Genomic DNA, 22,958 nt, shown 5'->3' on the forward strand with positions numbered 1-22,958 from the left:
TTCCAATAAGTCCAGCAGTAGTTGACTGTAGGAGGAAAGGGGGTTAAAGGTTAGTTTTTTATAACACGCCATGTCCCTCAATTGGCGATAAGCCTCCGTCTCGTACATTTTACGAGGCCAGATAACAATATTCCCCCCCTTGTCTGCCGGTTTGAAGACAACGTCCTTCCAGGACCGTAGATTCTTCAAACTTCTGCGTTGATCAAACGTCAGGTTATCATAAGTTCTCTTATCAGTCAATTGTGAAAGTTCTTTGGATACTGATCTCACAAAGAGATCTACTGCTGGACATAGTGACAAGGAGGGGAATTTTTCAGAGCGTTTTCTAATAATCATAGGAACCTTACCCGAGGGTTCTCTCTGTTCCTCTAATAAACTCTCCAAAATATTCAAAGTTTCTTCTTCTGTGGGTACGCCTGAGGGATTTTCTTCTACAGGTTTAAAGAACCACCTCTTGAAAATGAGTGATCGGCCGAACAAATGAAGATCTTTTATCGCTGTAAAAGTATCAAGAGGAGCAGAGGGTGAAAAAGTAAGTACTTTCTGTAGGACAGAAATGTCCACATTGGAAAGATCGTGATCAGAAAGGTTAATCCTGATGTGGATCATTTCATTAAACCTGTAGAAGAAAATCCCTCAGGCGTACCCACAGAAGAAACTTTGAATATTTTGTTTATTAGAGGAACAGAGAGAAACCTCGGGTAAGGTTCCTATGATTATTAGAAAATGCTCCGAAAAATTTGTGAGATCAGTATCCAAAGAACTTTCACAATTGACTGATAAGAGAACTTATGATAACCTGACGTTTGATCAACGCAGAAGTTTGAAGAATCTACGGTCCTGGAAGGACGCAGTCTTCAAACCGGCAGACAAGGGGGGGGAATATTGTTATCTGGCCTCGTAAAATGTACGAGACGGAGGCTTATCGCCAATTGAGGGACATGGTGTGTTATAAAAAACTAACCTTCAACCCCCTTTCCTCCTACACAGTCAACTACTGCTGGACTTATTGGAAGCAGCAGTAACTGATGATGTTTTATCTCGACAATTGTGTGAGGCATTAACTGTACGACATCCTTCAATACCCACTTTATATCTCTTGCCCAAGATCCACAAGAGCCCTACAAAACCAACAGGTAGGCTGATCATATCAGGCTGTGGGGGTTTTCTGGAGAATGTATGTAAATTTCAAGATCACAGTCAAAAGCCTTTGGTAGAAACATAGAAACATAGAAACATAGAATGTGTCGGCAGATAAGAACCATTTGGCCCATCTAGTCTGCCCAATATACTGAATACTATGGATAGCCCCCGGCCCTATCTTATATGAAGGATGGCCTTATGCCTATCCCATGCATGCTTAAACCCCTTCACTGTATTTGCAGCTACCACTTCTGCAGGAAGGCTATTCCATGCATCCACTACTCTCTCAGTAAAGTAATACTTCCTTATATTACTTTTAAACCTTTGCCCCTCTAATTTAAAACTGTGTCCTCTTGTGGTAGTTTTTCTTCTTTTAAATATGCTCTCTTCCTTTACCGAGTTGATTCCCTTTATGTATTTAAAAGTTTCTATCATATCCCCTCTGTCTCTTCTTTCTTCCAAGCTATACATATTAAGGTCCTTTAACCTTTCCTGGTAAGTTTTATCCTGCAATCCATGTACTAGTTTAGTAGCTCTTCTCTGAACTCTCTCTAGAGTATCTATATCCTTCTGGAGATATGGCCTCCAGTACTGCGCACAATACTCCAAGTGAGGTCTCACCAGTGTTCTGTACAGCGGCATAAGCACTTCACTCTTTCTACTGCTTATACCTCTCCCTATACATCCAAGCATTCTGCTGGCATTTCGTGCTGCTCTATTACATTGTCTTCCCACCTTTAAGTCTTCTGAAATAATTACTCCTAAATCCCTTTCCTCAGATACTGAGGTCAGGACTGTGTCAAATATTCTATATTCTGCCCTTGGGTTTTTACGCCCCAGGTGCATTATCTTGCACTTATCCACAATAAATTTCAGTTTCCAGAGTTCTGACCATTCTTCTAGTTTTCCTAAATCCTTTTCCATTTGGCGTTTCCCTCCAGGAACATCAACCCTGTTACATATCTTTGTGTCATCAGCAAAAAGACAAACCTTACCAGCGAGGCCTTTTGCAATATCACTTATGAAGATATTAAACAAAATCGGTCCCAGTACAGATCCCTGTGGAACCCCACTGGTAACATTACCTTGTTTTGAATGTTCTCCATTGACTACAACCCTCTGTTGTCTGTCACTCAGCCACTGCCTAATCCACTCAACAATATGGGAGTCCATGCTCAATGACTGCAGTTTATTGATAAGTCTTCTATGTGGGACAGTGTCAAAAGCCTTACTAAAATCTAGATATGCGATGTCTACTGCACCTCCACCGTCTATTATTTTATTCACCCAGTCAAAAAAATCTATAAGATTTGTTTGACATGATCTCCCTGAAGTAAACCCATGTTGTTTTTCATCTTGCAATCCATGGGATTTTAGATGTTCCACAATCCTATCCTTTAATAGGGTTTCCATTAATTTGCCTACTATTGATGTCAGACTCACTGGTCTATAGTTGCTTACCGTCATATACGCGGGACACAGCAGATCTGCTCCAGAAGATCGACGGTATCCATCTCGATCCTGATATAGTGCTGGTGACATGTGATGTCGAATCACTGTACACCAGCATCAATCATAAGGATGGGATACGAGCTGTTTCCTACTTTTTGTCCATGACGAATGGTGACAAAAATTTCTCTGCCTGCCTTATTGATTTATTACAGTTTGCCCTCACGCATAATTTTTTTTACCTTTAACGGCTCTTTCTACCTACAGCTCCAGGGGACGGCAATGGGGGCGGCCTGTGCGCCCTCATATGCCAACCTCTTCCTGGGGCTGTGGGATGGGGAGCTCTTTATGTCTGATGGGCATATGTCGATGGACCGGGTCATTTTTTGGGCCCGGTACATCGACGGTATCTTTTTAATTTGGCAGGGCACCTCAGATGCTCTTGGGTCCTTCATGGATAGTCTTAATGATAATAAGTATAACATCCACCTTACCTATAAACATGATATGGAGCAAATAGAATTTCTGGATGTTCTAATTAAACGTGATTCGTTGGGATGCTTGCAAACTGATATATATAGAAAAGAGACTGCCGTCAATGCACTCTTACATGCATCATCCTCTCACTCTCCCCAGACCATCGAAGCAATACCCACTGGCCAATTTATTAGGATTAGGAGAGTGTGTTCCACCAATGAGGATTTTGAGGCCCAATCAAACATCTTACGAGAACAGTTCCTAGAAAGAGGATATAGTAAGAGATCAGTGAAGAGGGCATACAATCGGGCTAAACATTCAGCACGACAAGATCTCTTCCATCCTAAACCAAAAAAGGAAACATCTGATACGGTAAGATATATCACCCCCTACCATTCGCAGTGGCAACACATGCGAGGAATATTGGAGAGATTTTGGCCGATACTTAGGGCGGATCCAATTTTGGACAAGATATTACCCTCACATCCATCTGTCGTACCTAGAAGGGCGAAAAATCTGGGAGACCATTTGGTCAGATTCTATTATGCCCCTCAAGTGCAGGGCACAATTTTTGGCTCTAAAGGGCCTAAATGGGGCTGTTCCCCTTGTGGTAAATGTGTGGCCTGCGATAACATCCTGAGGACCACAGAGTTCATGAACTCCACGCAGACCAAAACATATAAAATCACACATTGCATTTCTTGCTCCACTAAAGGGGTAATTTACCATGCCACCTGTCCATGCCCAAAAATTTATGTCGGCCTGACAAGCAGGGAACTAAAAACACGAGTCCGTGAACATGTAGAGACATTGTGAAATCAAAGGACTCTACTAATGCGGATGATCTGAAACCGATTGCGAGACATTTTAGGAACTTTCATGATAGTGACCCCTCACTTTTGAAGGTCTGTGGGATAGACCACATAGACCTAGGGATGCGTGGTGGTAACCTGATGAAACGCCTGGCCCAACTAGAGACAAAGTGGATTTGGACCTTGGAAACCACGCAACCGAAAGGCCTCAATGATGCTCTGTCTTATGCCCCCTTCCTGCAGTGAACATGTAGATACATTTTTAATTCACCAAAATAACCCTTTTACATTTTTGTTCTTTTTTTAACAGGTTTCATGTTCATGTATTTTTTTTGTGTCTTCCTACTAGAGATTTTGTACTAACGCTGTCTTTTTGCATATAGGTTAACATATCTACTTTCACTTCTCTATAAGGACCTCAGGTATACTCTACCGGACCATCTGCGTCATCAAGATCAAAAATTGAAGATGGAAATGTCACACTATTGTCTCTTCCCCTTTACCAATCAGGGTTTTACTTTCTCATCATAGTTCACATATCACCATTTCTTCCTGCACCTCTATATTCATTAATTAGTTTCACTTTCATATGTAATATAACATATTGTATTTGTTCATGCCACTATGTATATACTTTATGATTACACTCTGTCTATTCACTTATTGAAGTGACCTTTGGCTCACTTATGTATCAATTCACATATAAAATGATGTATTTATGCATCTTATTCCCCTATGGATAACATTTCCACTATTTGAATCATTCTATTCACTTGACCGCGATCCGCGATCATGTGATCTCTTCTTCTTACATTCCATCTCCCGGCCTTAGTGCTGGTGCGGATCATGTGATCGCGACTTGCGATCATGTGATTCATCCCCCTGACTTCGCCGGCCGCGTGACAGGCCATCACGTGACCGCCAAACATCTTGCGGGATTATGACGTCACTGAAGGTCCATCATCTGAACTCGTGCGATTGGCCACCGCACGGTCCACCTGTGCCTCCACCCCTTAGAAGGACGGCTATAGGACAGTGAGCCCATTCAACACCATATTTATGAACTTTATATTAGTAACATAGTAACATAGTACATAAGGCCGAAAAAAGACATTTGTCCATGCAGTTCGGCCTGTTATCCTGCAAGTTGATCCAGAGGAAGGCAAAAAACTCTGTGAGGTAGAAGCCAATTTTCTCCACTTTAGGGGAATAAAAAATTCCTTCCCGACTCCAATCATGCAATCAGAATAACTCCCTGGATCAACGACCCCTCTCTAGTAGCTATAGCCTGTAATATTATTAAGCTCCAGAAATACGTCCAGGCCCCTCTTGAATTCCTTTATTGTACTCACCATCACCACCTCCTCAGGCAGAGAGTTCCATAGTCTCACTGCTCTTACCGTAAAGAATCCTCTTCTATGTTTGTGTACAAACCTTCTTTCCTCCAGACGCAGAGGATGTCCCCTCGTCACAGTCCCAGTCCTGGGGATAACTAGCTGATGGGATAGATCTCTGTACTGACCCCTGATATATTTATACATATTAATTAGATCTCCCCTCAGTCGTCTTTTTTCTAAAGTGAATAACCCTAATTTTGATAATCTTTCAGGGTACTGTAGTTGCCCCATTCCAGTTATTACTTTAGTTGCCCTCCTCTGAACCCTCTCTAGCTCTGCTATGTCTGCCTTGTTTACAGGAGCCCAGAACTGTACACAGTACTCCATGTGTGGTCTGACTAGCGATTTGTAAAGTGGTAGGACTATGTTCATATCACGGGAATCTATGCCCCTTTTGATGCAACCCATTATCTTGTTGGCCTTGGCAGCAGCTGCCTGACACTGGTTTTTGCTGCTTAGTTTGCTGTTTATTAAAATTCCTAGATCCTTTTCCATGTCAGTGTTACCGAGTGTTTTACCATTTAGTATGTACCGGTGACTTGCATTTTTCCTTCCCATGTGCATAACCTTACATTTATCAGTGTTAAACCTCATCTGCCACTTATCTGCCCAAGCCTCCAATCTATCCAGATCCCTCTGTAGTAGTATACTGTCCTCATCAGTGTAAATTACTTTACACAGTTTAGTGTCATCTGCGAAAATTGATACTTTACTATGCAAGTCTTCTACAAGATCATTAATAAATATATTGAAGAGAATAGGGCCCAATACTGACCCCTGAGGTACTCCGCTAGTGACAGTGACCCAATCTGAGTGTGTACCGTTAATAACCACCCTCTGTTTTCTATCACTCAGCCAGTTACTTACCCACATACAGATGTTTTCTCCCAGTCCGAGCATTCTCATTTTATATACTAACCTTTTATGCGGTACAGTGTCAAATGCTTTGGAGAAGTCCAGATATACGATATCCATTGATTCGCCGCTGTCAAGTCTAGAACTTACCTCCTCATAGAAACTGATTAAATTAGTTTGACATGACCGATCCCTCACGAAGCCATGCTGATATGGCGTTATTTGCTTATTTCCGTTGAGATGCTCTAATATAGCATCTCTCAGAAAACCTTCAAACAGTTTACCCACAACAGATGTTAAACTTACCGGCCTATAGTTTCCAGGCTCTGTTTTTGGCCCCTTTTTGAATATTGGCACCACATATGCCACGCGCCAATCCTGTGGGACATTCCCTGTCAGTATAGAGTCTGCAAATATCAGAAATAAGGGTCTGGCTATGACATTACTTAATTCCTTTAGGATACGGGGGTGTATGCCATCCGGTCCTGGCGATTTGTCTATTTTAATCTTTTTAAGTCGCTGATGTACTTCTTCCTGGGTCTGATTGGTGTGCCCTGATTGGAGGGGCACCCATTTAAATATATCTTCTCTAGTAGGAGGACCGTACCCCCAGAGGAAGGTTTCAATCGAAACGCGCGTCGGCATGTGCGGTCTTCCTGTGGATCTGTTATCTTAAAAAATACGGTATGTGACCTTTTTTCGCTTATTTAACACACACCATTGTTGTTGAGCCCTCTTGAACAGGTTTTTACCATACCCCTTTGCCATCTGAGTTTGGCTTGCACATGCACTTTATTTATGGTATCAGCTGCATTGGATCAAATAGATGCCTATTCAATCAATGATCTATATTTGAGAGCTGCTATTCTTTACTGCCTATATTGCAGTTTGCACAGGCACTTTATATTTAATGGTATTTCGCACTCTCATTGATTGTGGACATCTATATGCATATATATATTTTATACAGCAGCATTCTGTCCGTAGGCTCTTGTGTTTAGGTCACTTGTTTCTTGTACTCTAAAAAATTCTCCCAGGATTGTGCCGCACTTTTTTCAATCATGCACTTGTCTGTCATCTCCTTTGTATGTTTTAATCATGTACTTCAATAAAATAGTATTTTTATAGCTTATCAATTCTCAGCGTTCGTTTATAGGTTTATCTATTATAAAAGTAGAGAAATTGAAATTTGCTAATTTTTCAAAATTTTTTGTAAATTGTAATTTTTTTTTTAAAATAAAGATGCAATTATTTTACTCAATTTTACCATTGTCATGAAGTACAATATGTGACGAGAAAACTATTTCAGAATGGCCTGGATAAGTAAAAGCGTTTTATAGTTATCACATAAAGTGACAGATTTCAGATTTGCTAAAAATTGTGAAAAATGGCAGCATCCTTAAGGGGTTAAATGTAGTGAAAAAAACATGTATGTGAATGTGTCACCGATATATATATTTTTTCTCTGCCATTTAAAACCAGATATTGAGACATCTCCTTTTTTCTCATCCGTTTTTATTCTCTGATTGTAGATTTCTTATTCTATTTCCGGAACATGAATATGGGGGCTGCCATCTTGTCTGAGCTGTTGATAACAGCATTTAGAGATATGCTTTACAGCAGCCACCATGGGCCCTAGATACAGTAGAGTTGAGGGGACTCATTGACTTTAGTGGAATAGTTTTCTTGGCATACTTTGAGACCTGTGCAGAGGGGAGTAAATAAAATGTCACCATCATCTATTGTCAATATGGTGGATATAAATATATAGATATGTGTATATATAGATATGTCATTGTAATCCTGCCTGTGATAATAATGAGAGGACTGTTGAAATGTGATCTGTAAAAACCAAGGACTTTTTTTTAATAGAGATAGGGACATTGAAAATTAAAAATAACATTGCAAAAAATTTCTGTAAAAATATGTTTAACATGAAACTTAATTTAAACAATAGGTCAGTTTATGATGACAGATTCTCGTTGAAGGGCTTGTCCTCTTTCTTAAAAAAAAAAAAAAAGCGCCACACCTGTCGATGGGTTTTGTTTGGCATTCCAGCTCAGCTGCATTGAAGTTAAAGTGTATTCTGGTTACAATAAATATAACTTATGTTTTAGACTAATTTATCATCAATAATTACCTAATATAATGTAAATTTCACATATTTACCGTTCAGTAGTTATAAAAGTAGTTTTCTTCTTCCGCTACCCACTATTTCCTTATAAATTACCATGGCATCGACCTGTAGTTCTGAGCCTTTGTTAGGTCGAGCATGCTCCTTGTGTTGCTATCAATTCTCTAGCTGAAGGCCTTGTGAAACAAAGGGCGTGTTAGTGTGCTGGTGATTACCGAGTAGAGGGGGCGTCACCGGACCGTGATATCAGGGAGCCAATCAGTAAATATCAACACTCTCGGCAGGAAAGCTAGGGATTGTGGGGATTGTAGTCTTTGAAGTTTTGTGAGGGAAGATCAGGCACCATGATACTCTGTGTTGCAGGCTCACATAAGAGCTAGACAAATGGATTGCACGGTAAATTGAAACTCGGGTTATATGAATAGGTATGGGCAGGGCCGTCTTTAATATTGATTGGACCCTGGGCAAGAATTTACTTGGGCCCCCTGGATCCCGCCTTCCCACACCTTAAAAAAAAGCGAAAATCTTATACTCACCTGTGTCCTTTCACTGGCGCTCACTAGCTGCTGGTACGGCGAGGGATGGTGCAACGCAGACGCGCACACCTTACCGCGTCCTGGCACAGGCGGGCGTGATGACATCATCACGCCTGCCTGCGCTGGGATTTCACTACCAAATAGACCTCAGGCCTGTAGCCTATGACAAGTCTTGTCGCCATCTGCAAATTTTAAGGCGCATTGGCGACCATTTTGGTCGCCATCTGGAGCGCTGTATTGCATCAGTGACATGAACACTCTCCACATATAATGTTATATTACATCAGTGACATCACCGCTCTCCACATATAAGTGATATTTTACATCAGTGACATCACCGCTGTCCACATATATGTGATGGGCGGTGATGTCACTGATGTAATATATTACTTACCGGTATATGTGGACAGCAGTGATGTCACTGATGTAATATATTACTTATGTGTGGAGAGTGGTGATGTCACTGATGTAATAGATCACTTATAAGTCATATATTACATCAGTGACATCACCGCTCTCCACATATAAGAGGCATATTACATCAGTGATGTCATCCCTTGGCGCTGGGGTGCGCAGCCAGGGCCGGCCTTAGGTGTTCAGGCGCCCTGTGTGAGCTAACCTTGTGGTAGTGTTACCTGCAGTCCTATGTAAAACCACAGATAACACTAGTGCTAAATAATGTAGTAGTGTTACCTGCAGTCCTATGTAAAACCACAGATAACACTAGTGTAGATCATGTGGAAGTGTTACCTTCGTCCTTAGTGTGCCTCCCTGTGTCTATCGCACGGACTCCATGCTGGCGCTGCCTCCTCTTCCATCTTCTTCTTCTTGCCCCGCACAGAACGTTCTGAAGCAGCTGCGTCAAGACATAGGAACACTGTGGGCATGGTGATACACACAGGGAGAGACACACACACAGGGACGGACACACACACACACAAAGGGACAGGGACACACACAGGGACGGACACACACACACACACAAAGGGACAGACACACACAGGGACGGACACACACACACACACAAAGGGACAGACACACACACACAAAGGGACAGACACACACACACACAAAGGGACAGACACACACACACACACACACAAAGGGACAGACACACTGACACACACACAAAGGGACAGACACACACACACAAACACACACAAAGGGACAGACACACACACACACAAAGGGACAGACACACACACACACAAAGGGACAGACACACACACACACACACAAAGGGACAGACACACACACACACAAAGGGACAGACACACACACACAAAGGGACAGACACACACACACAAAGGGACAGACACACACACACACACAAAGGGACAGACACACACACAAACAAAGGGACAGACACACACACACACACAAAGGGACAGACACACACACACACAAAGGGACAGACACACACAAAGGGACAGACACACACACACACACAAAGGGACAGACACACACACACACACAAAGGGACAGACACACACACACACACAAAGGGACAGACACACACACAAAGGGACAGACACACACAAAGGGACAGACACACACACACACAAAGGGACAGACACACACACACACACACAAAGGGACAGACACACACACACACACAAAGGGACAGACACACACACACACACACACACAAAGGGACAGACACACACACACACACAAAGGGACAGACACACACACACAAAGGGACAGACACACACACACACACACAAAGGGACAGACACACACACACACACACACAAAGGGACAGACACACACACACAAAGGGACAGACACACACACACAAAGGGACAGACACACACACACACAAAGGGACAGACACACACACACACAAAGGGACAGACACACACACACACACACAAAGGGACAGACACACACACACACAAAGGGACAGACACACACACACACACACACAAAGGGACAGACACACACACACACACAAAGGGACAGACACACACACACACACAAAGGGACAGACACACACACACACACAAAGGGACACACACACACACACACACACAGGGACGCCCCCCCCCCCCCCCCCCCGGGCTACCAAATACCTGTAAGTTCTGTCAGTTGCTTGGCTGGCTCAGGCTGTGTGTTGTGGCTGCTGGCTGGGGCTCCGCCTTCCTTCCTCTCTCTCTGCCTGTGCGGCAGCTCAGCTGCATCACGCTCCAGCAGCCACTGGTCTGCTCTGTTAAAGAGACAGGAGGCCAGGCAGCAGAGCGGAGCGCAGAGCGGAGCGCAGAGCGGCCGCGGCCCCCATGCCCCCTCCTCACTCAGTCTATTTCTATAGACCGGACCGTGACTTTGTGCTGTTAGATGGCCGGCGGGCGGCGGCGGCAACAAAATATAGGGGGCCCAAGTAAAATCCAAGTAAAATGCTGCTTGGGCCCCCCAGGAGCAACTGGGCCCGGGGCAGCTGCCCCTTTTGCCCTGCGGTAAAGACGGCCCTGGGTATGGGTTCTGGTTGGGTCACCGCTTGCAGCCTTAATGCAGTTTTTCAAAAGTTAAGTTACTTTACCGGAATACTCCTTTAATAGAGCTGAGTTGCAAAACCAAACACAACCCATGGATAGCTGTAGCACCCTTTCTGAAAGATGGCAGACATTTTTTTTCTAATCATGGAAACCTCTTTAAGATGCATTGAAGGAACATTACTTGGCTAACTGCAATATATTGTGTACCATACACATTTTATTAATGTTTCTAGATATGGACTGAAAATGCTGATGGTACTGGAGCTGTCAATTTCCTTACTGGCATGGGAGGATTTTTACAGGCTGTGCTGTTTGGTTATACTGGATTCAGGTCTGTATCTGGCTGTTTAATTGTAAATGGAATTTCTTTTCTATTTTGTAAAGATATTGAGAACATTGTTTCTAGCACTTGCAGTGATACTCACAATCCAAATTGAGAAAGTTAAAATGGTCAGAAAGGGGTTCTTTTTAAACTCAATATTCACAGACAATTACAGTACTATACAAAGTGAAATACAAAATATTGAGGATCATTTATTATATTGAAATACGCCTATATTAGGCGCAAATGGCAGCGCAACGGTTAAAAATTTTCTAGAATTGTGGGCAAGCCCATCTCATTCACAATTTTCTACACCTGTTTTAGACTTAGAAAAAGCTGTCTTACATTTAGAACTGGCGGTGGATACGCTGAAGTTATGGAGAGGCCTTTATTAACACGACAGTCTTAATAAATGTTCCCCGTTGTCCCTAAGGGCTCATGCACACAAGCATATTTTTTTTTCCGCCTAAGTTCCTTTTTTTGCGGCTCGTATGCGGAACCATTCACTTCAATGTGGCTGCCAAAGAACGGAAATTACTCTGTGTACATTCAATTTCCGTGTATCCTCATTGCCGTTCCACAAAAAAATAGAACTCGTCCTATTATTGTCTGCATTACAGACAAGGATAGGACTGTTTGGTTAGGGGCCTGCAATTTGCTAGGATATGCCCCCACTTTTTGATAAGTGCGGAACCTATACCTAGAACGAATCCCACAAAGACCATAAGGGTTGCCTAGGAGACATGTGCAGCTGCCCTCCATTCCTTCCTGTAGGTGCGCCAAAATAGCTGAGTTCTGAAGTGAATGGAGCAGTGGCCACGCTTGTGCGGTGCACTTCCCATTCATTTCAATGAATGGCGCTCGGCTATTTTCGGTGCTCCGATAGGAATGAATGGAGGACGGCCGTGCATGCAGGGTGCGCCCTCCAGGACTTTGCTGGCTTTGTTCTAAGTATAGGACCCGCACCTATTAGACATTGGGGGCTTATCCTAGCACTATGCCACCAATGTCTGAGATGGGACAACCCCTTTAACCCCTTCCTGACACATGACGTAATAGTACGTCATGGCGGCTGGTGACTTGCTGCATTTTTACGTACTACTGCTTCATGGTGATCGGGCAGGGGCCCGGCAGTCACTAATAGCCGGGCTCCTACTTTTACAGAAATGCCGGCAGATTAACCCCTTCTATGCTGTGGTCATCGCTGACTGTGGCATAGAAGGGGTTTGCGGTCAGTGAAGGAGCCCATCGGGTCCCCGCTCTGCAGTGAAGGGGATCTGATAGGTGAGAAGGCAGCCCGATGCCTAGCAGAGGCTGCCGAATGCCTTGCAAGGCATCGGGATCTGCCTTCTATGGAAGACTACGAGATCCAGCCCCAGGCTAGGTCTCCTAGGCAACCTGTTAGTGTATTACTCAGATGTGTTGTAATGCATTGAAGAGAGGATCAGACGCTCAAAAGTTAAAGTTCCAGAGTGGGACAGAAAAAAGTAAAAAAAAAAAATTTTTATGAATAAAAAAATAGTTTCAATAAAAAATATGAAAAAAACACCCCTTTTCCCTGATTTTATAATAAAAAATAGAGGGAAAATAAAGAAAAAAACACATATATTAGGTATCGCTGCGTCCGTAACGACCGGCTCTATAAAAATATCACATGATCCACCCCGTCCGATAAACACCGTAAAATAAATAAAAACTTTAAAAAAAATTATCATCTTACATCACAAAATGTTCAACACCAAGTGATCCAAAATGTTCAACACCAAGTGATCCAAAATTATACCAATAAAACCGTAATGTCATCCCGCAAAAAATAAGCCCCTACATAAGTCAATCGCCCAGAAAAAAATAAAAATTATAGCTCTCAGAATATAGACACTAAAACATCATTTTTTTTGTTTAAAAAAATGCTATTATTGTGTTAAAGTGAAATAATAAAAAAAAAGACATATTAGGTATCGCTGCATCCGTAACAACCAACTCTATAAAAATATCACATGATCTAACCCCTCAGGTAAACACCGTAAAAACTAACAAAAAAAACTGTGCCATAAAAAGCCATTTTTTGTCACCTTACATCACAAAAATTGAAACACCAAGCAATTAAAAAGGCATATGCCCCCCAAAATAGTACCAATCAAACTGTCACCTCATCCTGCAAAAAATAAGACCCTTCCTAAGACATTCGGCCTAAAAAATAAAAAAGCTATGGCTCTCAGACTATGGAGACACTAAAACATAATTTGGGTTTCAAAAATGCTTTTATTGTGTAAAACTTAAATAAATAAGAAAAGTATACATATTAGGTATTGTCACGTCCGTAACGACCTGCTCTATAAAAAATATCACATGACCTAACCCCTCAGGTGAACGCTGTAAAAATAAATAAATAAAAACTGCCCAAACAACCAATTTTTTTGGTCACCTTGCCCCATAAAGTGTAATAGTAGTAACATAGTACATAAGGCCGAAAAAATACATTTGTCCATCCAGTTCGGCCTGTCATCCTGCAAGTTGATCCAGAGGAAGGCAAAAAAAACCTGTGAGGTAGAAGCCAATTTTCCTCACTTTAGGGGAATAAAAAATTCCTTCCCGACTCCAATCAGGCAATCAGAATAACTCCCTGGATCAACGACCCCTACTTTTATCAAAAAATCATATGTACCCAAAAATGGTACCAATAAAAACGTCAACTCTTCCTGCAAAAAACGAGTCCCTTGCACAAGACGATCGGAAGAAAAATAAAATAAAAATATGGTGTTCAGAAAATGGAGACACAAAAACATTTTTTTCAAAACTGAAACAAAGTAGACATATTTGATATCATATACCTGCTCTATAAAATAGCGCATGATCTAACCTGTCAGATAAACTTTGTAAAAAAAATTAAAACTGTGCCAGAACAGCCATTTTTTTGTTACCTTGCCCAACAAAAAACTTAATATAGAGCGATTAAAAATCATATGTACCCCAAAATAGTACCAATAAAACTCACTTTATCCCGTATTTTCCAACACTTTTTGGGAGTTTCAACTGTAGGGGTGCATCAGGGGGACTTCAAATGGGACATGGTGTCTAAAAACCAGTCCAGCAAAATCTGCCTTCGAAAAACCATACGGCGCTCCTTTCCTTATGCTCCCTGCCGTGTGCCCTTATGTCTATTTACGACCACATATGGGATGTTTCTGTAAACCGCAGAATCAGGGTAATAAATATTGAGTTTTGTTTGGCTGTTAACCCTTGATGTGTTAAAGTTAAAAAAATATAGTAAAATGGAAAATTGCCAAAAAAGTGAAATTTTTAAATTTCATCTCCATTTTCCTTTAATTCTTGTGGAACACCTAAAGGGGTTACACAGTTTGTAAAATCAGTTTTGAGTAACTTGAGGGGTTTAGTTTCTAACATGGTGTCATTTGTGGGGGGTTTCCACTATGTAAGCCCCACAAAGTGACTTCAGACCTGAACTGGTCCTTAAAATGTGGGTTTTGGAAACTTTCTTAAAAATTTTAAGAATTGCTTCTAAAATTCTAAGCCTTCTAACGTCCTAAAAATTTTAATTATTTTTACAAAATGATGCCAACATAAAGTAGACATATTAGGAATGTTAAGTAATAATAAATATTTGATATGGTATCACTTTCTGTTTTAAAAGCAGAGAAATAGAAATTTTTTAAATTGCTAATTTTTCAAAATTTTTGGTAAATTTGGGATTTTTTTTATAAATAAAGGTGAAATATATTGAGTCAAATTTATGACTGCAATGAAGTACAATGTGTCACAAAAAAACAATCTCAAAATGGCTTGAATAAGTAAAAGTGTTCCAAAGTTATTACCACATAAAGTGACACATATCAGATTTGCAAAAAATGGTGGCCTGGGCAGGAGGGTGAAAACCGGCCCTGGGTACAAAGGGTTAAGATCTTTAACACAGTGACGGCAATAAAAAAAAAGCGTCAGAGTGACACTGAGATACAGTATATAGGTATGGGTAAACAAATGCCTGGTTGACAGTGTTAACAAACAGCATGTTTAAATTTAAAAACACACTGCTCTGTCGCATGTGTTTTGTCTTTTCATATAGAAACCTTCCAAAATTGGCAAATGTTTTCAGAAAAACAGTGGCTTCTGGGACTAAGGGTCCAAATATTATTCTTTAATGGAGGTAAATTGCTGCCCCATTTATACACATATCTTAATGTCATACGAAACAGTGGCTTGCACAAGCATCTAAAAATTAACGGGCAGAATACCTTCCCATATTAATATACACGCAAGTTAATTGTCAGAAGGCCTCGATCTCCTGCACAAGCGACTCATTCACCTACTGCTCCTCCTCCTCCAGTGATAGCTCCTAATCAACATCCTCCACTTTTACTGTCCATGTGGGTCCCCAACAACTACAAGCTGGCCAGCAAAAATTGTAAACTGTTACATCAGCGTGAGCATCTGCTCTTAGATAAATATGAGGGTGATTACATTGTTCAGTTGTCCCTGCTGACAAATCTGGTTGCCTGAGTATGCGACACGTGTCTCTGATGAACTGCCCGTGCCTGACCTTGAAACAATGCATGCTACCTGCTGAGGTGGTCTGGTGCATGATGAAATCATTCACCACTTTACATTACTCGTAGAGATGCGCTAGCATGTGAAAAATGGAATTTACAGTGAGTTGGAATGTTGCGGATCAAGTGATGCCATGGCAGACCATTCTGTTGCTACAAACCCAGTAGTGGGTTCCTTGCCACATAAGAATGGCTGAAATGCGAGAACAGTCTCCTGGGCATGGCCAGGACCCTCTGCAAGCCACTATACTTTTTCAGTTTACTTTTTTCATTTGCTGTTTGATGCACTATAGCCAAAGATTGGCTGTGTGGCTATTTTTACCCAGGCCAGTTTGCTCAACACAGCATGGCAACACTTCACTTTACACATTGGATAGGAGGGAGAGGGAACAGAAGTGACATTCTGTCCTGCTTATGTCGGAGATGGGAGGATGTCCATGGAGGAGGCAGATAACCACATGTGAGAACCAGACCAACACAGGCATGGAGGTGGCCTCATTGCTGCGGTGATGCTTCACCTTGAAAAACATTAACCTAATTGGCTATTAAAGACATGTACTGTCCCTGCCCATCACAGCTGCTCCAGGTGCACCTTGTGGCACAGCAGCAATTGCAGTGAGCAGCCCATGTTCTTGCCACGTGACAGTACAAGACAGAGATGGCCTTTTTAGAGAAATAATGCTAGCTAGGTATATTCGAGTGAGGCTGAGCTCACGCCATCCATTACCTAAAGGCAGCCGAATCCATTACGTGGTATAATAGTTACTGCATCTCCAGCAACTTGGCCAATTGGCACTTAAAGGGGTTGTGCAGTTTGTTTAAACTGATGATCTATCCTCATCCAGTTGATGCTAGTCGTGACGTCACTTAGCCAGCGGTAAACAGTGAGAAGTCCGCGGCACTGCTGGAGTGCCGCTACCTTCTCAAACAGCGGATCGGCAGGGGTCCCGGGTGTCGGACCCCTGCCGATCAGATTCTGATGATCTATCCAGAGGATAGATCATCAGTTTAAAGAAACTGCAGAACCCCTTTAAGCTTGCGCACTAGCAGATCGATGGGTGCGTTGACTTTTTCCTATCAACAAATTCCGTTATCAATGGCTGGGGACTGGGTGTATTAGGAGTAGAAGTTATCATCTTGAGCAGAAGTAGCAGTAAGTGATAATGACAAGGACACTGTAGTGCTTGTCAATGTAGCCTGGCTGTTGCAAAGAAGACCAGGAGAAGGGAAAACACTCTTGTTGTGCTAGCTAGCGGCCAGCGTTGCAGCGTTACAACCACCCTGCAATCCATCAGCGGTGGCCGTGCTTGCACACTATAGGAAAAAGCACTAGCCTATGTGCACTCCCATGGTCCTTGCCACCAGAGAGACCAGCACTTTTTCTTACACTTCCTTCCCCACAATCTGCTGTAATATCATCCCGTGTAAAGTGACCTTTAGGCCTATATTACACTAACAGATGACCAATAATTGGTCATAAAATCTGTCAGATAATCTGTTGGTGTAATACAGGCCTTGTAATACATAGGCTTAGCAATGTTTTTCTGCGCTTTTGTGGTTTAGTGTCAGTTTTTGCACCTGCGTATTTTTATGTGTTTTGCAGTAAAAATGCCAACTCCAGATGTAACAGTCTCTAAACAAACAGTGCACATAGGGCAATACCTTATGGTATACCAAAAAAAGAGAGGTGGATTTTGTAATTATTTCAGATTTTTTAAGTGGTTGACTCACTTCAGCAAACGGCATTTATAATGTAGACAAAGTCAAAGGGGTTGACCACTTTCTGGTCAATGTTGACCAATGTGTTTGTAAGATGATTATGTGAGACTTACTAATAAAGTTGAGATTCTGCACCATTTTCTAGCATGGCCACCACTGTTGGGTTGCAGGGTGGTCTTAGCCATGGAAACAAGAAGTGTATAATGTGAAGGAAAAATGAATCAAGCCAGAATAGGAAACAGTATGGATAATAACATTACATTAGTAAGTCTCTTGTATTAAAGAGGTTGACCACTTTCAGATTATTGTTGAGCGATGTGTTTGTAAGATGATTATATGAGACTTACTAATTTGGTTTTTGTTGAAATTCTGCACCATTTTCTATATTTCATGAGGTATGTTCCCTTCTTTACAAAGTCTTTTCTGCTGTCCACACAGAGGTCCTGTCCATAAAATGGCTGCTAATGAACGGGTCATGTGACCAGGCAAATCGCCTTCACCTGCCATTTGCACTTGTTTTGTTGGGAGTTTAGTTCAGGTGCATTGTATCTTAATGGAGGAGACATCACATGATCTGCCTCGTCACATGACCTGCCTCGTCACATGACCCTCCATCAGCAGCCATTTTATGGACAGGACCTCTGTGTGGACAGCAGAAAAGACTTTGTAAACAAGGGGACATATCTCATGAAATATAGAAAATGGTGCAGAATTTAAACAAAAACTATATTAGTAACTCTCATATAATCATCTTGCAAACACATTGATCAACAATAACCTGAAAGTGACCAACCCCTTTAATACAAGACACTTAATAATGTAATGTTATTATCCATACTGCTTCCTATGCTTGGTTGATTCATTTTCCTTTGCATTATACACTTCTTGTTTCCATGGTTACGACCACCCTGCAACCCAACAGAGTTGGCCATGCTTGAACACTATAGGAAAAAAGTGGCAAAAAGTGCCAGCATCTCTGATGGCCAAGACTGTGGAATTGCACAATGGCTGTTGCTTTTTATTATAATGAGCAAGCACAGCCACCACTGCTGGATTGCAGGGTGCTCATAACCATGGAAACAAGAAGTGTATAATGTAATGGAAAAATGAATCAAGCCAGCTTAAGGAGGCAATATGGACAATTACAATACAATAACCCCTTCCCAACAGTGCTGGAATAGTATGGTGCTGCTGATCGGGCAGATGCAGGAGCTGCGCGCTCGCCAGATCAGCAGCAGGTATCCGGCAGTTCCTGACAGCCGTACCCTTGCTGTATGCACTGGCATCGGTTAAAACACTGATGCTGGTGCAATAACCCTAGCTGTGCCGCGGTCAGCGCTGACCGCGACATGTGCAGGGTGTGTGGAGGGAGCTCCCTCCCAGTCCCCATCGGTTCCCTGCACAGCGGTGACGGGGACCCGATGGTTGGGAAAAAAAAATTCCGTTCTGCATAACGGGAACTAGACGGATCTGTTATGCTGCCCATAGACTTGTATTATGGGGTCAAAATTGAAAGCCTCTTAAAGGCTTTCGTTTTGAAACCCGTCTTATGGATTCCGTAATTTTCCGTTATAACGGAAAACAAAAACGGAATCTATAACGCTGATGTGAACTCACCCTTATAAAAAATTTAAAAAATAGAAAAAAGAAAAGAAAAATAGACACATTAGGTATTGCCGCATTTGTATTGACCGGCTCTATAAAAATATCATGTGATCCACCCCATCAGGTGAACGTCGAAAAAAGAAAAACAGTGCCAAAACAGCCATTTCCTGGTCACCTTGTCTCACAAAAAGTGTAATACCAAGTTATTAAAAACTCATATGTACCCCAAAATGGTACCAATCAAACTGTCATCTCATCCTGCAAAAAATGAGACCTTACCTAAGAATAATATGGCTCTCAGAAAGTGGCAACACAAAAACAAGATATTTTTCTTGTCAAAATGCTTTCATTGTGTAAAACTTAACAAAAAATAGCCATATTAGGTTTCATAGAAACATAGAATGTGTCGGCAGATAAGAACCATTTGGCCCATCTAGTCTGCCCAATATACTGAATACTATGGATAGCCCCTGGCCCTATCTTATATGAAGGATGGCCTTATGCCTATCCCATGCATGCTTAAACTCCTTCACTGTATTTGCAGCTACCACTTCTGCAGGAAGGCTATTCCATGCATCCACTACTCTCAGTAAAGTAATACTTCCTGATATTACTTTTAAACCTTTGCCCCTCTAATTTAAAACTATGTCCTCTTGTAGCAGTTTTTCTTTTTTTAAATATTCTCTCCTCTTTTACCTTGTTGATTCCCTTTATGTATTTAAAAGTTTCTATCATATCCCCTCTGTCTCGTCTTTCTTCCAAGCTATACATGTTAAGGTCTTTTAATCTTTCCTGGTAAGTTTTATCCTGCAACCCATGTACCAGTTTAGTAGCTCTTCTCTGAACTCTCTCCAAAGTATCAATATCCTTCTGAAGATATGGTCTCCAGTACTGAGCACAATACTCCAAATGAGGTCTCACTAGTGCTCTGTAGAGCGGCATGAGCACCTCCCTCTTTCTACTAGTAATGCCTCTCCCTATACACCCAAGCATTCTGCTAGCATTTCCTGCTGCTCTATGACATTGTCTGCCTACCTTTAAGTCTTCTGAAATAATGACCCCTAAATCCCTTTCCTCAGATACTGTATCACTGATTTTATATTCTGCTCTTGGGTTTTTACGCCCCAGGTGCATTATTTTGCACTTATCCACATTAAATTTTAGTTGCCAGATTTTTGACCATTCCTCTAGTTTTCCTAAATCCTTTTCCATTTGGTGTATCCCTCCAGGAACATCAACCCTGTTACAAATCTTTGTGTCATCAGCAAAAAGACACACCTTACCATCGAGGCCTTCTGCAATTTTGCTGATAAAGATATTAAACAATATGGGTCCCAGAACAGATCCCTGAGGTACCCCACTGGTAACAAGACATTGGTCTGAATATACTCCATTGACTACAACCCTCTGTTGCCTGTCCCTCAGCCACTGACTAATCCATTCAACAATATGGGAGTCCAAGCCCAAAGACTGCAATTTATTGATAAGCCTTCTGTGTGGGACAGTATCGAAAGCCTTACTGAAGTCTAGATAAGCGATGTCTACTGCACCTCCGCCATCTATTGTTTTAGTCACCCAATCAAAAAAATCAATAAGATTAGTTTGACATGATCTCCCTGAAGTAAACCCATGCTGTTTTTCATCGTTCAATCCATGGGATTTTAGATGTTCCACAATCCTCTCCTTAAGTATGGTTTCCATAAATTTCCCCACTATTGATGTCAGGCTTACTGGCCTATAGTTGCCCGATTCCTCCCTACTACCTTTCTTGTGAATCGGCACAACATTTTCTAATTTCCAATCTTCTGGGACGACTCCTGTTGCCAGTGATTGGTTAAATAAATCTGTTAATGGTTTTGCTAGTTCACCGCTGAGCTCTTTTAATAGCTTTGGGTGTATCCCATCAGGCCCCTGTGACTTATTTGTATTGAATTTTGCTGCATCTGTAACAACCTGCTCTATAAAAATATCACATGATATGCCCCCTCAGGTGAATGCTGTAAAAAATAAAAACTGTGTCTCCTTGCATCACAAAAAGTGTAATAACAAGTGTTCAAAATGTCATATGTACCCCAAAATGGTACCAATCAAACCGTCCTCTCATCCTGCAAAAAATGAGACCCTATCTAAGACAGTTGCTCAAAAAATAAAAAGAATATGGCTCTCAGAATAGCAACACAAAAAGAAGATATTTTTCTTGTCAAAAATGCTTTTACTGTAAAACTTAACAAAAATTTAAATAATGCACATATTAGGTATTGCCGCGTCCCTAACGATCTGCTTTATACAAATATCACATGATATGCCTTTTCAGGTTAATGCTGTAAAAATAAATAAATAAAAACTGTGCCAGAACAGTCTTTGTCACCTCGCCTTACAAAATGCATAATATTGAGTGATCAAAAAGTTATATGTACAACAAAATGGTATCAAAGAAAACATCACCTCATCCCGCCAAAAAATTAACCCCCACATAAGACAATCACTCAAAAAATCAAAACCCACCCGTAAACCAATCTATCAAAATCTGTGCTGCAAAAGGCATATGGCGCTCCTTCTGTTCTGAATTCTGCCATGTGCCCCTACAACAGTTTACCACCACATATGGGGTGTTGCTGTATTCAGGAGAAAATGGGAAACACATTTTGGGGTGCTTTTTCTCCTGTTACCCCTTGTGAAAATGAAAAATTTGGAAGGAATTAAACTTTTCATTTTCACTGCAATGTGTTTTTAAATTCTGTAAAATGTTTATGGGGTCAAAGTGCTCAGTACACACCTTAATAAATTATTTGAGGGGTGTTTCCAAAATGGGGTCACTTTTTGAGGGGTTCCACTGTAGGGGTATGTCAGGGTCTCTTCAAATACAAAATGGTGCCTAAAAACCATTCTAGCAAAATCTGCCTCCAAAAACCATATGGCGCTCCTTTGCTTCTGACCACTGCCATGTGCCCCTACAGCACTTTACTACCACATATAAGGTATTTCTGTAAACTGCAGTAAAAGAGTAATGTATATTGAGGTTTATTTTGCTGTTAACCCTTGCTGTGTTGCAAGAAAAAATTGATTACCATGAAAAATCTGCAAATAAAATGAAATTTTGAAATTTCACCACTTTCCTTTGTTAACGGTGTTCCACAAGAATTAAAGTTTGTAATGTCAGTTTTGAATAATTTGAGGGGTGTAGTTTCTAAAATCAATTCATTTATGAACCCTTCAAAATCACTTTATAACTGAATTTGTGCATTTGGGATTTTTTTTTTATAAATGTGAAATATATCGACTCAAATTTACTACTGTCATGAAGTACAATGTGTCGCAAGAAAACAGTCTCAGAATGGTTTGAATAAGTGAAAGCGTTCCAAAGTTATTACCACATAAAGTGACACGTGTCAGATTTGAAAAAGGAAGGTGAAAACTGGCCCGGGGTAGAAGGTGTTAATAAGTGCCTTGTA

At 41.4% G+C, this 22,958-nt stretch overlaps 1 protein-coding gene across 1 annotated transcript in view; it reads left to right on the forward strand.

Moving 5' to 3' along the window:
• PGGHG (protein-glucosylgalactosylhydroxylysine glucosidase) overlaps positions 1 to 22,958 on the forward strand; it is a 436,976-nt gene that overhangs the window by 352,743 nt on the left and 61,275 nt on the right. The window contains exon 12 of the mRNA XM_040409837.1: positions 11,532 to 11,629. Coding sequence (XP_040265771.1) covers positions 11,532 to 11,629 — 98 coding nt within the window. The remainder of the gene's footprint in view (positions 1 to 11,531; positions 11,630 to 22,958) is intronic.

The sequence above is a fragment of the Bufo bufo genome, chromosome 10, assembly GCF_905171765.1.
Source record: "Bufo bufo chromosome 10, aBufBuf1.1, whole genome shotgun sequence".
NCBI classification, from domain to species: domain Eukaryota; kingdom Metazoa; phylum Chordata; class Amphibia; order Anura; family Bufonidae; genus Bufo; species Bufo bufo.